Genomic DNA, 14,261 nt, shown 5'->3' with positions numbered 1-14,261 from the left:
AAAGATGTTATAAATCTTAAAAAGAATGGCATATGCTGCTCTGTCCAGAGTATAACAAACATAACAGATGCAGGTTGTAAACAAACAAGAATCACAGATAGAAAATGGCAGATAGAAAATTGCACATAGTCATAAAATTGTTAGATGAAGAGTCCAAGCTCTCATTTATTACGTATTAAGGTGCAGTCCAGTGTAGTTATCCTGGTGTTGTGACATATATTTGTGGTCAGTTAGACAGGTATATAGATGTCCCAAAAGACGCCTGCACATTTCAAAAAGGGTCAAATCCAATATGGGAAAAAAACAACTTACAGTTTGTGTCACATGTATCCTAATATTCCTCCAGGTTTGCGCGTGATTCTTCTCGCAGTCCCCTGAATAGGAAAAGGAGGGCAGTCAGTAGGCGGACTGTGGCGCTGTCGGATTGGTGCTTGCTAGTGCATGCGCAATAAATCCTTGGTGCTCCCTCAAGCGATATCTAATATAAGACTGTAGCCGCACGAGATTCGCCTGCCAACCGGGACGTAAGAGGCTACAGACGGAGATCGTTACAGCATGTCCTTGCCTTTAAAAGGGAGTTCTTTGCAGGTGCTCTGTTTAATTGCAGACACACAGCTGGCTGCTAGCTGTGGAAAGAGATGTTTTAAAACACTTTAAAATAGTAAGTTAAATCAGACTCTATTATTATTTTGTCACACACATGTCCTCCACCTATATCTTTTTAATTCAGGTGCACTATTGTACAAATGTGTAACACTGCAGCCATTCTCTGCAGATTACCAGCTAAAAACATAACTCCTCTTTTAGAAGCCTGTGGAAAACCATTCCACTGGTCACTATATATATATATATATATATATATATTGAAAGGCCCAATCTGCATAAAACTGTTATATTCATCCATATAGGCAAATACATTTTCATTTTAAAGGTTTTATTTTATTTTCTGTCATAGATGTAAGTTTACCAGAAGGAAAATCGAAGGACTGCTGCCTGCAGATTATTTGCCACGAAGGGCAAGTCATAAACCTCATTGCAGAGAGTACAGATGACTGCTTGTATGTATATAATCTTTCAAAAGGAAATAACTGCTTTGAAATTTTTTTAAATGTTAGCTGATGTCATATGATCACCAGTAATATATATTGTAGCTTTGTTGCTCAAGAATGTCCATACAAAGGTTGTCACTTGCTAGTGGATATATTATTATTATAACAAGTAGTGTTCATGGTGTAGGGGTATTACGGGACTGTCACCTTTGTTGTACAGCTTGGCCCATTGTGCTTAAATATTCTGTTTTCAACTAGTAAAACGTTAAATATATAGGAAGTGATATATCGCTATAAGGAGAAACCTATTATCTACCACTTTCCCTGCCATACACTAGCACAATGATTAGATGATTAGAGGACCACACTGCCCACGCCTGACATAGTGAAAGGTGTTATTTTCCTTGTCCAGTCTATAAGGCAGTGGAAAGTTTACTTTTCTTTGTATTGCTTCTTGAATATAGTGTAACATTTATTTTTCAGAGCCTGGAAAACCGCTCTTGAAGATGCCAGAACCAAGACAGTATGTGTTATTTACACACACATATCATGCTATTCTAATACCTTGTTTAGACCATGAGCAAGATTATTGGGTCTATTTACTAAAGCGCATAAAGCCTGACGAAAATTGGATTCATTAAGGAAATTAGGCAAGAAATTGAGTAAGTTTTCTTACTTACGTTTTCTGGACAAAACCATGTTGCAATGCAAGAGGTGCAAATTAGTTTATTATTTTGCACATGAGGAAAATGCTGGCTGTATTTTCATATAGCACACAAATACTTGATAGCTTATTTTTACACTGAAATTGAAAGTTGATATTTGTGTGCTACATGAAAAAAAAGACAGTATTTAACTTCTGTGCAAAAATAGAAAACTAATTTGCACCCCTTGCATTGTAACATGGTTTTGTCCTGAAAACTTAAGTAAGAAAACATACTCAATTTCTTGCCAAAGTTTCTTAATGAATGAGGCCCATCAAGTGGTTTCTTGCAATATTCAAAGCATGGGGAAGCCTATTTTACAAGGATTGCAGCTGTATCTCTGCAATTCTTCTTCTGTTTTGCGATCTCAAGAAAGTGAATGAAAAATGCTTTATTCTTAAAAAAATGCACTTTTTAATTGTCTATATTTTTGCAAAATGTTTATATTTGTTAAAAATAATTAAATCTATTTTTTTCACAAATGAATTTATATGGTAATTGACCCTAGTCTGTGTCTGTGTGTGTGTGTTAGGGAATTTAGACTGTAAGCTCCAATGGACAGTGACTGATCTGAGTGAGTTCTTGATATATAAATAAATGGTGATGATGATGATAGTATATTTATTAATTAGTGGAACCGGCTAACTTATTATGTGTAATTTAATATGGAAAATAAATCCACAGTGCTTAACTAATACCCCATTCATACTGCACCAAAAACCCGGGTTTTTGCAGAGGCACGCTGAAAAACCCGGGTCTTGGTGCAGTATGAATAGTCCAACCACAAAATCCCGGGTCTAAAATCCCTGGACTTAGACCCGGGATTTTGCGAGGGGTAATTCCCGTGTTGGACCCCGCTCGCCTGCAGTATGAATGGTGCAACCCGTGTAATTCCCGGGTCTCACCATTCATACTGTAAAAAAAAAAATGGGGAAGTAAAAAAAAAAGATTTTAATTAATAAAAAATACATAACAATTGCTTACTTAACTTATTTTCAGCCAGCGGTGTCTCCGGTGCATTGCCGGCTGTCAGGGGGACCTCTGGGTACTAAAATGACGTCATTTCTAATGGACTAGAAATGACGTCATTTTAGTACCCAGAGGTCCCCCTGACAGCCGGCAACGCACCGGAGACACCGCTGGCTGAAAATAAGTTAAGTAAACATTTGTTATGTATTTTTTTTTAATTAAAACATTTTTTTACACTTTTATTTTTCTAAAACCGGGGTCGGGCAGGTGCAGTATGAACCCGCCCGACCCGGGAATCTTCTTATCTATACTGCCCTGTGCCCCGGCAATATCCCGGGTTAACAACCCGGGATATTGCCGGGGCGGCAGTATGAAAGTGGTATAAATGACATACAAAGATATAATACAATAGTTTCTTGAAAAATATAAGGTAATAAAACAACAGAAATTGTAACTTGCAAAGGATCATTTCCTGCCTTGCTGGGTGAAGTATAAATAAAAGGACACTTCTCAATATGAAATTGACTCCATAAAAGTGTCAGTTTCTTAGAGTTACAGGACATTTTGTAAACATGCTGCAGGCCCCAAAGCCCCCTTCCACTGTGATTCAGGACTAGAAAGTCTGTAAATGCCAATTAGCTGTATATGACCTCTGTGCAAACACCTTTTAAGCCAGGTTTTCTTTTACCTAGCTTCGCACCAGGATGTCCTACAAAGATGATTTTACCTCCACACAACAGGTCATAAGATTCCCTTCATTTGCATACCAAAAATGACTCCTGTAAGTCAAGTGGGAGATCACAGAAGCTATGGCTATACCGTAAAGGAGATTTCAAAGGCCTAAGTTTTTATGACACATTCCATAAATTGGTACTGGGGCACTCCTGTACTCGGTAGCCACGTGTCTGGGCTCTCTTATATATAAATACCTCATGCGGAGACAAAAGAGTTTAGATTCAGGTTTTAAGGTTTTAAGACTTTCCCTGTGGATTAAGGTTTTGCATAAGCATACCACCAAATCAAAACAATATGTGACATCAGTTCCAGTTACAAAACAACAGCCAGTTCTTATCGCCCATCATCAGTGCCCTTTTGGAAGATGGCTGTGGGGATTGACATCCATTCACCCACATTAGTGAGGATGGGAACTGATGTTGGGAAATAAGGCCTGGCTTGCAGTCGGTGTTTCAGTGCATCCTAAAGGTGTTTGATGGGGTTGAGGTCAGGGCTCTGTGTAGGCCATTTTTTGATGGACTTCACTCTGTGCATGGGAGCATTGTCATGCTGAAACAGGAAAGATCTTTCCCCAAAACAGTGCCACAAATTGGAACTACTCAATGGAAAAGTCATTGTATGCAGTAGCATTGAGATTTCCCTTCACTGGAACTAAAGGGCTCAAGCCACACCATGAAAAACAGCCCCGACTATTAGGTAAAAACAGGTGGTTCAGAGTGCTCTTCCTTTGTATATGCAGCACCTCATCAAATGAGTTTAACAAAACCTCACTAAGGGTGCAATAAAATAGTAAATACAAGGAAACAAAATTCTATCCTGCCTCTGACTATTAATCTTACTCCATCAAACATTTGGCAGTTCACTTTCTGGTAAGAAGCGTTCTCATGCCAGCCACTAAACTGAGGTTCGTTCACCTGACTATGAGATGATAAAACATTATTTGTTACTTCAAAGAACGAGTTTCCACTGCCCCTGAGAAAAGAAGATCCAAAATATATCTCCCCTGAAGACTTTTTTTCCTTGTTTTTAATTTTGTATTGTTTTTTGACAGCAATACAAGTCCTACTAGCTAGACAGCGTTAACATTGACTCATTACAAGAAGTTTTTTTCCAGCAGTTCAAGATTTTGCTAACAGTGTTTCAATCAGTACACTGATTTGTATTTGCAATTCAGTTTTTATTATTATTATTTTTTTGTAGTAGGATTGTGTACTGTGTCATGCATGTTTTTTTAATAAAGTATATTTGATTTTAACTGTTTCAACTCTTTGGTTGATGGTTTCTCAATGTCCAGCGCTGTTTTTAACATTTAGAGGGGGAATTTAATTGTCTGCGTTACTGTAAAAAGTAAAGCGGCCTGCGCACTATTACCGTTATTATGGTAATAGTGCGCTTAAATACCGTTATTACGGTAGTTTCAATGCTGGCTTTTTGCTCACAGATCAGGGAGCAGAAAGCCAGTTTGAATTTATCGTAATAACGGTAATAGGTTTAGCGCGGCGATACTCTAGGGGAAATTGAATTCCCCCCCTAGATGTCTGAATAAATTCATATAAGCCGATACTAAACACCAGAATAGAGAGGCAACATATTATTCCATAAGGTTTGTGTTGTAAAAGTAGCTGGATCAATCCAACATTGCACAAAGCAAGTGAAAAAAGTACTATAACTAGGGAATATAGGAAAGTTCTCCCACAGCATGCAAAGAAAAGGAAACTGGTACAGATTAGCATTCTGTCTAATAATATCCTGTAATGGGCAAATGTAATAATATTTATAATATCCTGTAATGGAAATAATATCAAATATTTATAATGGGAAAAACAGTGACTTTTATCTATTCAAATGAACATAAGATACTTTAGCTAATTGCCTAAACCATTAAGATGTAAGGTTCCAAGCGTTTATATCCACATACTCTCTTTTGAAGGTCCTTGTTTATAAGGAGCAAGTAAACAAATAACCAGAAGGTTAACTCTTTAGTAGAACTGTTGTAAAATTCTTTAAAATATTGAGCTACAGGATTTTTAGAGCCTCACTTAGAAACGTCATTTTTTATAGTGTAAATATGCGCATTTCTGTACTGTACATGCATGCTACAATGCAGCAGATTCTACAGTTTTGTGGCCCCTTGAGAGGTGGAACAGGGGCAGATAAGCAAAAGTTGTGTACATTAAGAGTGTGTTGACGTAAGTGCTGCATGCCCATGGAAATGTTGCCTAATTAGCAGGGCCGGATTTCCCACTAGGCAACCTAGGCAATTGCCTAGGGCCCAGCGGTCCCCAGAGGGCCCTCCCAGGGCCGGCGGTGAAACCACCCTTTAAAAATGGGCCGCTACTTATGGGCCAGTGCTATGTGCTTGCCCCCCCCAGGCTAAAGTCTGCCAGCCAGCCCCTGAATAGGGGTATATGTTATGCTAAAAAACTATAGTGCTATGGATTTTTTCAGGGAGGGGGCCCCAAACCAGTATCTTGCCTTGGGCCCCATGAGGTCTAAATCCGGCTCTGCTAATTAGATTTGGGACATATATATGCTTATTTTCTAGGTATGCTTTTTGTTCAACCAAATTTTTTCACATGTGTTCAAATGAGGCCCCTAGTATGAGCAGCAATAGAATGCTCATGCTTACAAGTATCTTCAATTCTCATTAATTTTCCCTAATACGATGTCCCACAGGGGTTTATCAGCTCAAATGCCACATAGGCACAATAAAATGGATAAATGACATAATAGTGTATCATTTACCCTTGTGATCACTGCAATACCTACATTTATATATGCCTCACGTCTACTCACTTTTTACTATACAATCTTTCATGTTTGGTTCCCTTCTAGCCACTTTATTTATTTATTTATTTGGAGAACTTATTATGAATATCCCCACATAATGTAAGGCGATCCTAGTTTCTTTGTTTTTCTGCAATCCATTCCAATGTGGATCATATCATCATCATCATCATCATCATTTATTTATATAGCGCCAACATATTCCGTAGCGCTTTACAATTAGGGACAAACACAGTAAACTAATAAACAAACTAGGTAAAACAGACAAAGAGGTGAGAAGGCCCTGTTCGCAAGCTTACAATCTATTGGACAATGGGAGTTTGACACATGAGGTTAAGTCTACATTTGCAGTCGGCCCAGCCAGACTGCAAAGGTAAAAGTGACTCATAAACTAAATGATCCTGTCACACAACAATGTTGGTCAAGGGGTAGTTATATAACAGGTAATAGGGTAGTGTAGTGAGGTTAAGAGGATGGTTGAGGAATAGTATAAGCTTGTCTGAAGAGGTGGGTTTTCAGAGAACGCTTGAAAGCTTGTAGACTAGAGGAAAGTCTTATTGTGCGAGGGAGAGAATTCCATAGAGTGGGTACAGCCCGGAAAAAGTCCTGTAACCGGGAATGGGAGGATGTAATGAGTGTGGATGAGAGACGCAGATCTTGTGCAGAACGGAGTTGCCGAGTTGGGAGATATTTTGAGACAAGAGAGGAGATGTATGTTGGTGCAGCTGTGTTTATGGCCTTGTAGGTTAGTAAGAGTATTTTATATTGGAATCGGTAGAAAACAGGCATCCAACACATTTGCTGATTACACAAGCCCCTAGCGATTTGCTGTCCATTGGTACATCTACACATCTAGGCCGCATGGAATTTTTGGCAACTTGATCAATGACTATATCAATAGATATAATATGATAAGTTGTTATGAGACCAATGGAAAATTCTATACTATTAATGTGTCACTCACAACCCATAGTATTTCAACAATAACCTAGTTATGGGTTATACTTCTTGTCATAATTATGTTTCTTTTATTTATAGCACATTCTGGCTCCACCACTGCTGTATGATGAAGGCATACTAGGTCCTGCCCCTCCCTACACTCAGTACGATGCACCGCCAGTAAGTGACCAAAACTTCTCATTTTAGTTACAAAGAATGGTTTCCTGTTCATGTCTGCTTGTCATGTGTAATGTCACTGTGTTCTTCAGCATCAAGGGGAGAATTGTCCTATTGGACATGATGGTAAACCTGAAATAACTGAAATGTTTAAGAGTTGACCTTTAAAAAAATCCAACTGTAGCCTGTGCTTTATTCCACTATGTATAAACTCTTTTCCCTCTAGCATACCTTAAAGTCTGATTCATTCTGGCTTTTGCTGAACCAGATGTCCCAACATGCTTAACTAACCGTAGTTGAAGCTGAATGTTTTGAATAACATATGAAAGCATCACCACTAGCACAGCCTATGACTACATGTGTCCCTCCCCCCAATTTTTACTTTAAGTTTTCAATTTCTCTCCCAATGTAAAGCTTATTTGACCCTCACTTATGTTTCATATAATACCTAGACATAATGATACATCGAGCTGCATTATTTTGAGTAACACATGTTTATCTTATTTTTTTTAATATATTAACATATTGTAGTTCCACAAAGCTGAAACATTAAATAATGAAGATATACATGGAGGATTAAATACAATTTTTTTATTATATTGTTTTTTTACAGACATAATCCAAGTGAGATTCTTCATCTGAGACATAATCCAATGAAAATAAAATAAAAAAAAATCCTAATACGCAATGATAGCTACTTCTTAGGGAGTCACACAGCAAATGTACATTGTCCTCAGCCAATCACAAGCAGTTTTCCGCGCTAGCTGCCTGTGATTGGCCGAGTGGCTATTGGCCTCTCCAGTGTAGTGTGTCAAAGTGCATTTTTAAGGCGTGCAAATGAACTATTGTTTAAATATAAAGCAGGCCCAATGGGCTTAACATGTGTTTGAATCTGTGTAGTACAAAAAGCAATGAGTGAGAACACACAGTAAAATAATACATTGTATAATATGCAGTGTTTATAGGGCTCTGTTGCCTTGCTCTTAAATTTGAGGGCAAACTCATTTGTAATTGTCAAGCAGCAGCTCAGTGACTGTAAAGTAGCGTTTCCCTAGGTTACGTTTATTTACAGTAATATGACTTAAAAATTGTGAAAATATTTGTTAAAGAGATTCTAACAAACATTGTAATGTTATTACCAGCCATATGGATATGATCAGTATCCTGGTGCCTATCCAGTTCAGGGATCGCAGGTTATCTATACTAGAGATGGACAAGCCTATGCCTCTTACCCGTACCCAGCACAAGGTGAGTAGAAACAATGCAGCTGTATGTCATAGTCTGTATTACTGTACTAGATGAGCAAAACTGTATTCTCTTTCAGCCTCCGGCTCTGTAGTTTAGTTCCTGGTTTCACAACATGTCTCTATTACCCATTCATGCCCAGCGAGCTTCATACACAGACCCCAAATGGATGCAGCTCACTTCCATCAATATTTTGCATTACAAAATATGATTCAAAATTGTACATATAACGTTGCACATTGTGACCCAAGGGATTCCAACCACATTGCATAAGTCTATTTTCTTTAATTAAACAGGTCTTGCAATTTGTTGGTCTTAATTTTATTGCAGCACTGTGACATATACAACACTAATACCTTTTCTACACAACTACTGGTTTGAAGTAGGATCACACCATTTTAGTCTTTGTTTACCCATCACTTCTCCCTCATAGTCATTCATTCATGTCATTCATTCATTGACGACTAAAGGACCTTGAGCTATCTCTGTGAATACAAACATGTTGTTGAAACAGTCCGTATACTCTGGAATATAGTTAGCGTGCAGTGCTGCCAAGCAGTTTACACATTTAAATGTTTTTTTTTCAGCCTTATAGAAGTCCACCCAAAACTTAATTTTGAGGTTTGAATGGGGTAGAAGGAGTTAAACTAAAACAAAAGAATACTTTGTAGACATCATTTGCCAGACACACAGAGGTCCCATGCCCTCTCTATTCTTATGGCTCTGCCTGTATGCCTGAGCGGGTGTCAGTGCCCCTCCCCAGTTACCACTTCATGTGAATGGGACATGTAAGGAAGAGGGTAGATAAAGACTAAGCGCTAAGCATAGAGAGAAGTGAGGTGTGGGACTACTACAGTCACTGGGGAGATGTGAATGGTGTTTATAATATAAGGATCCTGTATTTTAATTTTTATTTAACTCCTTCAACTCCACCCAAAATTCATTCTTTGTTTTGAATGCAGTTATTCTTTTATGCAGCAGAAAAGTTATATACTGCCGCCTCCCAGGGTTTAACTAACAGTGTAATGCTTTAACCATTCTAGAAACGTTTTCGGTATAAGCAGCCACTCCAGCTAAGTAAACGTAGCTAGTTGTTAGGTAACGAAGGACTGGTGAGGGGTGGGGACATGTGGACAGTGTCGGACTGGGGTATGTAGGGCCCACCAGGGAAATGCCATCGTAGGGGCTCATACAGTATTGTTTGTACAGGATGGGTGTGGTCAGCCAGAGGGGCGTGGCCAGCCACTAGAGGGGAGTGTGGTACTGTTTATTTATAAGGACACCACTGTAGCTCCTCAGTGTTGTGCCCCTTCTTTCACTTCAACTGCTTTCTTCAGATCCCCCACACTGACTCCCAGTCTCATATACACAAGCTGACTCACATTCTCTCGCATACACTCCCAAATTTACCTTTTTCTGTAGTGCTGCTCCAGCTTCCTCCATGGCAGTATGGGTACTGTGTGTGTCTGTGCTCTGATTGGCTGAGTGACTGTGTCAGCCAATCGGAGCACAGCAGAGGCAGTGAGTGAGTTTCTCCATGAGTAGGAGACTCCTCTGCATTACAGATCAACACAAGCTGGTCCTACACTTCTTCCTCTGTGGGGGCCCTGTTAATCACATTTCGGCCCTGCCCCTATGGAAAGGGGATGATGATGCATGTGGATTTCTGTCTATAACATATTAAGTGTGAAGACTAAGACTAAAACTAAGACTGCCAGTGGTATTATTTGGGAATGATGTTGAGAGTTCTTGAGAAGAGGTAGAAAGTTTGGTATCGTTCACATACCAATGGCAGTAAAATACAAAACTGCTAATTTGCTTGTGAAGGAGAATATTTAGAGGAGCACGTTTGCAAAAGGAACTCAGAAGCACTGTTTGGAGAGGACCAAGTAAGACTAAGGTCACTGTAATCTAAATTATTCTACAGGTTGAATAAGAAGTTGGAGATCAGCTGTATCAGGACATATATCCCAAATAGTAAAGAGTAATGGCACTTTGGTTTGTTTGGAATGGATGGTTTAGTTTCAGTAAAACACAAAAAGTGAAATCTTGAGTTAAAGAGGGAGACATTAAGTATTTTCATGTCCTTTTAGCTTGCTGTGACGTAGCAGTATACAAGAGTAATGGACAGGTTGTATTACAACAACTGATGATCTAATATAGAGACGTGGTAGCAGGTGAGGGGCAGTTCGATGCAGACTTCTGACATCTAATATAGCTTTGCCCCACCATTGATATATTTTGGCTTGAGGTGGCTGCATGTATAAATCTTCTTCCTGTGCACCTCATATAGAACCCATATTACGTCCATTGGGTTTTCTAGATGAGGAGATGTAGATTCATAATCAGTGCATTTTCTCCAGAAAACTGCTATTGTTTTGCAAAGAAGGCCATCAAGGAATTAGCCTACGGAGCCAGTCAGCAGGTAGATGACTGCAAAAAAATGATCAGGAGGATAAAAGTGGGTGGCCCTCATAGGAACAGGAAGCAAATAATGGAAATGGAAGATTTTGTTCACATCGTTGTCTGTCTGTTTCAATATCTAGTAGTGGGGATAAATTCTAAGACTGTAGAAAACTTTATTTATTGTTTACTTTTCCTGTTTTGGTACAGTAGAACATAACATTACTATGTATAAAATAAATAAAAATGTATTAAAGATGTCACCCTTCTGACTTTATTATTCTTCCTCTCCAGGAGCAGGAGCTACTAATCACATTATAATCCGGGAGAGATACTATGACGATGGGAACCTGGGCATGGGAATGCTGGCCGGAGCAGCCACAGGGATGGCTCTCGGCTCTCTCTTCTGGGGATTTTAGATGCGCTGTTAATCTCAAAGCTTTTATTTATTAAATTCAATAATTGTACTCTGCAAGTATACTTGTTTTTGTACAGAATGACTAATGCATTAACTAGGTCTGGACAAATGACACTAAGTTGTACCAGCTTGTAAAATAAAATGAAATAGAGGATTCAAATTTAAAAAAATAGGAAAAGTTAAGGAAATTACTTTTTTTGTACCGCGATTGCTTGGTTAACATACTATTAGGCTGGGTACACACTACAGAAAATTTCTCCTGATGTCATATCGTTAATGATTTTACCAATGGCCAAAAATCCCGATTCATGCGTACACACTATACATGTTTTACACGATTTACCTCCAGATCTGTGCTCTTCATCTGTCATAACCTTCGGCTGAAAAGATTGGTACTCTGTAAACTCTATGGAGATCTGCCTACACTGCTGGTTGTGTGTGCGTACACACTATTATTATTATTATTACCATGTATTTATATAGCGCTACTAATTCCGCAGCGCTGTACAGAGAACTCACTCATATCAGTCCCTGCCCCATTGGGGCTTACAGTCTAAATTACCTAACACACACACACACAGACACACAGACTAGACTCAATTTAAAAGCAGCCAATTAACCTACCTGTATGTTTTTGGAGTGTGGGGGGACACAGGAGCACCTGGGGGAAAACCACGCAAACACGGGGAGAACATACAAACTCCTCACAGATAAGGCCATGGTCGGGAATTGAACTCATGACTCCAGTGCTGCAGAAGTGCTAACCACTTAGCCAGGGCCGTAACTAGGGCTGTGTGACAGGGGCGACCGCCCAGGGCGCAGCGCTGAAGGGGGGCGCAATTTAGGAAAATTTTAGGTTAATTCGGGTAAAATTGAGGGCTAGGGGAGCGGCATTTGTCTTTCTCGCCCAGGGCACTAGAATTCTAAGTTACGGCTCTGCACTTAGCCACCATGCTGCACACACTGCAGATTTGGAACAACATTGTTAGATCATTGACTGAGATTTTTAGTCCATTTATAAAATCAAATCAAGCGATATGATGTGCTTTGGAATAGTGCTGGTTATTCATGGGAGCGTACACACTAATACAATATCGGGGCAATCGGTCGTTTAGCATGTGATTGACCTGACAATCGGGTGAAAAACCTGTAGTGTGTACCCAGCCTTAGATAAGAGAATTCTGCAATGATGTTATCTATGCTCTATTATTTAAATGTAATGGGTGATTGTTGTGTTTCATTGAGAAACTGTAAAGATAAGACTGGGAGAAATTGCTTTATTACCTTATACAGAGGGGCAGAAGAATAGAAGGTGATAAGACAGAATGAGCAGAGCGGGAGCTTGAACAGACTGGCAGAACTGTGCCTTATAAACGCATAATCACATAATTGTGTGCTCCCTGTACTCTTACACATTGCAATGTTATGTAAAATAAACGTTATTCATTACATAATGGCTATGAAAATATTTCTGTCAGCAAAAGGTGCAATTACCTGAAGGATAACTATCACACATGTAGTATTAATATGCATTTCCAAATCCTTTTAGCAAAGTTTTCTTTTTTTTAAATATGTAATTAGTGTAGAATGAACAACTCTGTTTCCTGATTCAGCTCATTGACATAGTCTGCTCCCTTATCTTAATATCTGCTGCTTTGTATGTTTTTTTTCTAACTGCCTTCTTCTCCTCCATACTCATTTTATACTGTTAAATTAATTAAACATGTGCTGGGAAGATAAAATTCATTTTGCTAGAATCTTACAAGAACAACCATTTAATTTTATATTTGTTGTAGATTTGTCTTCTGCAAATTATAGTTTAAAATTGAGTTATTGTAATAAGCTGATGGTCCAAAAAACAAATTGAAACAAGCTGTGTTTTTTTTAGTTTAATATGTTCATTATCAAATAATCATAAACAAAAAACTGCACTTAGACTAGCGAAGAAGCAGCTAAAAATGATGTTAAATATGATGTTAATAATATTGTTATTCTTTTTTTTTTTATAGTGTTTTTCTTTTTATAGTTATGGGATTGGCCATCAAGATGAGAACATTGGCATCCATTTACTTGGTCTGGGTAATCACTTTTTTAGTGATTATATATTTTGATTAGAATCCCATTATGTGTACACTTGCAATGCCAGGGAATCTCCCAAACCATACAAAGGCCTATGAATACTTGTTTCACTTCCGTTGCCCGAGGGCTGCATAAATACTACACTGTTTTCCATAACTCAGCAATCATATGGTGATAGCAATATACAAATTTGAGTCATAATATCTTACTATATAAGATACATTTGAGATTTTCCATTTGGTTTGTCGAATGGTTTTCATACATTGGAGAGAGATTTATTTCCATCTTATTCATCTTATTGCTAATAGTTCCATATGAATACAACAATGTCTGGAGGTTTCCATTAAGAACGGCAGATGTTAAAGGATAACTACCCAAAACTACAAATTTAAGGGAAATCAATAAAATAATAAAATCATACTTACCTGCTTTTCCCCCGATCCTCTGGGTCCCACAGTGTCTCTAACAATCCAAGCAGGAGATCTTCAGGGTAAACTGCTGTAGAATTATCAAAACCTTGTGTAATTCCTATTGTAAAGTGAGATTTGTTTGTTAGTGAAGTCATGCACTTGTTATTACATAATTGTGCTAATTTATATAGGTGAAGTTGGTGTCAACTGCAGGGGTGCAAAGTTTTGCTTGTTCCAGCTGGCAGAATGTCCGTGTTAACTAGGGATGTGCACCGGCGACTTTTGAGGTCTCGTGTTTTGTGTTTTGGATCCGGATTTTCGTTATTTTTGAGGTTCGGATTTGTCT

At 38.5% G+C, this 14,261-nt stretch overlaps 1 protein-coding gene across 1 annotated transcript in view; it reads left to right on the top strand.

The window, feature by feature from the left end:
- Positions 1-12,880, top strand: part of PLEKHB2 (pleckstrin homology domain containing B2) — a 52,964-nt gene extending 40,084 nt beyond the window's left edge. The window contains exons 4-8 of the mRNA XM_075201697.1: positions 956-1,058; positions 1,533-1,572; positions 7,283-7,363; positions 8,503-8,608; positions 11,303-12,880. Of these exons, the coding sequence (XP_075057798.1) occupies positions 956-1,058; positions 1,533-1,572; positions 7,283-7,363; positions 8,503-8,608; positions 11,303-11,427 (455 nt within the window). The 3' untranslated portion in view covers positions 11,428-12,880. The remainder of the gene's footprint in view (positions 1-955; positions 1,059-1,532; positions 1,573-7,282; positions 7,364-8,502; positions 8,609-11,302) is intronic.
- The last annotated feature ends 1,381 nt before the right edge of the window (positions 12,881-14,261 follow it).

Source organism: Mixophyes fleayi, chromosome 3 (assembly GCF_038048845.1).
Source record: "Mixophyes fleayi isolate aMixFle1 chromosome 3, aMixFle1.hap1, whole genome shotgun sequence".
NCBI lineage: Eukaryota > Metazoa > Chordata > Amphibia > Anura > Limnodynastidae > Mixophyes > Mixophyes fleayi.
The sequence above is the reverse complement of the archived record's forward strand: the minus strand, read 5'-3'. Positions and strand labels throughout refer to the sequence as shown.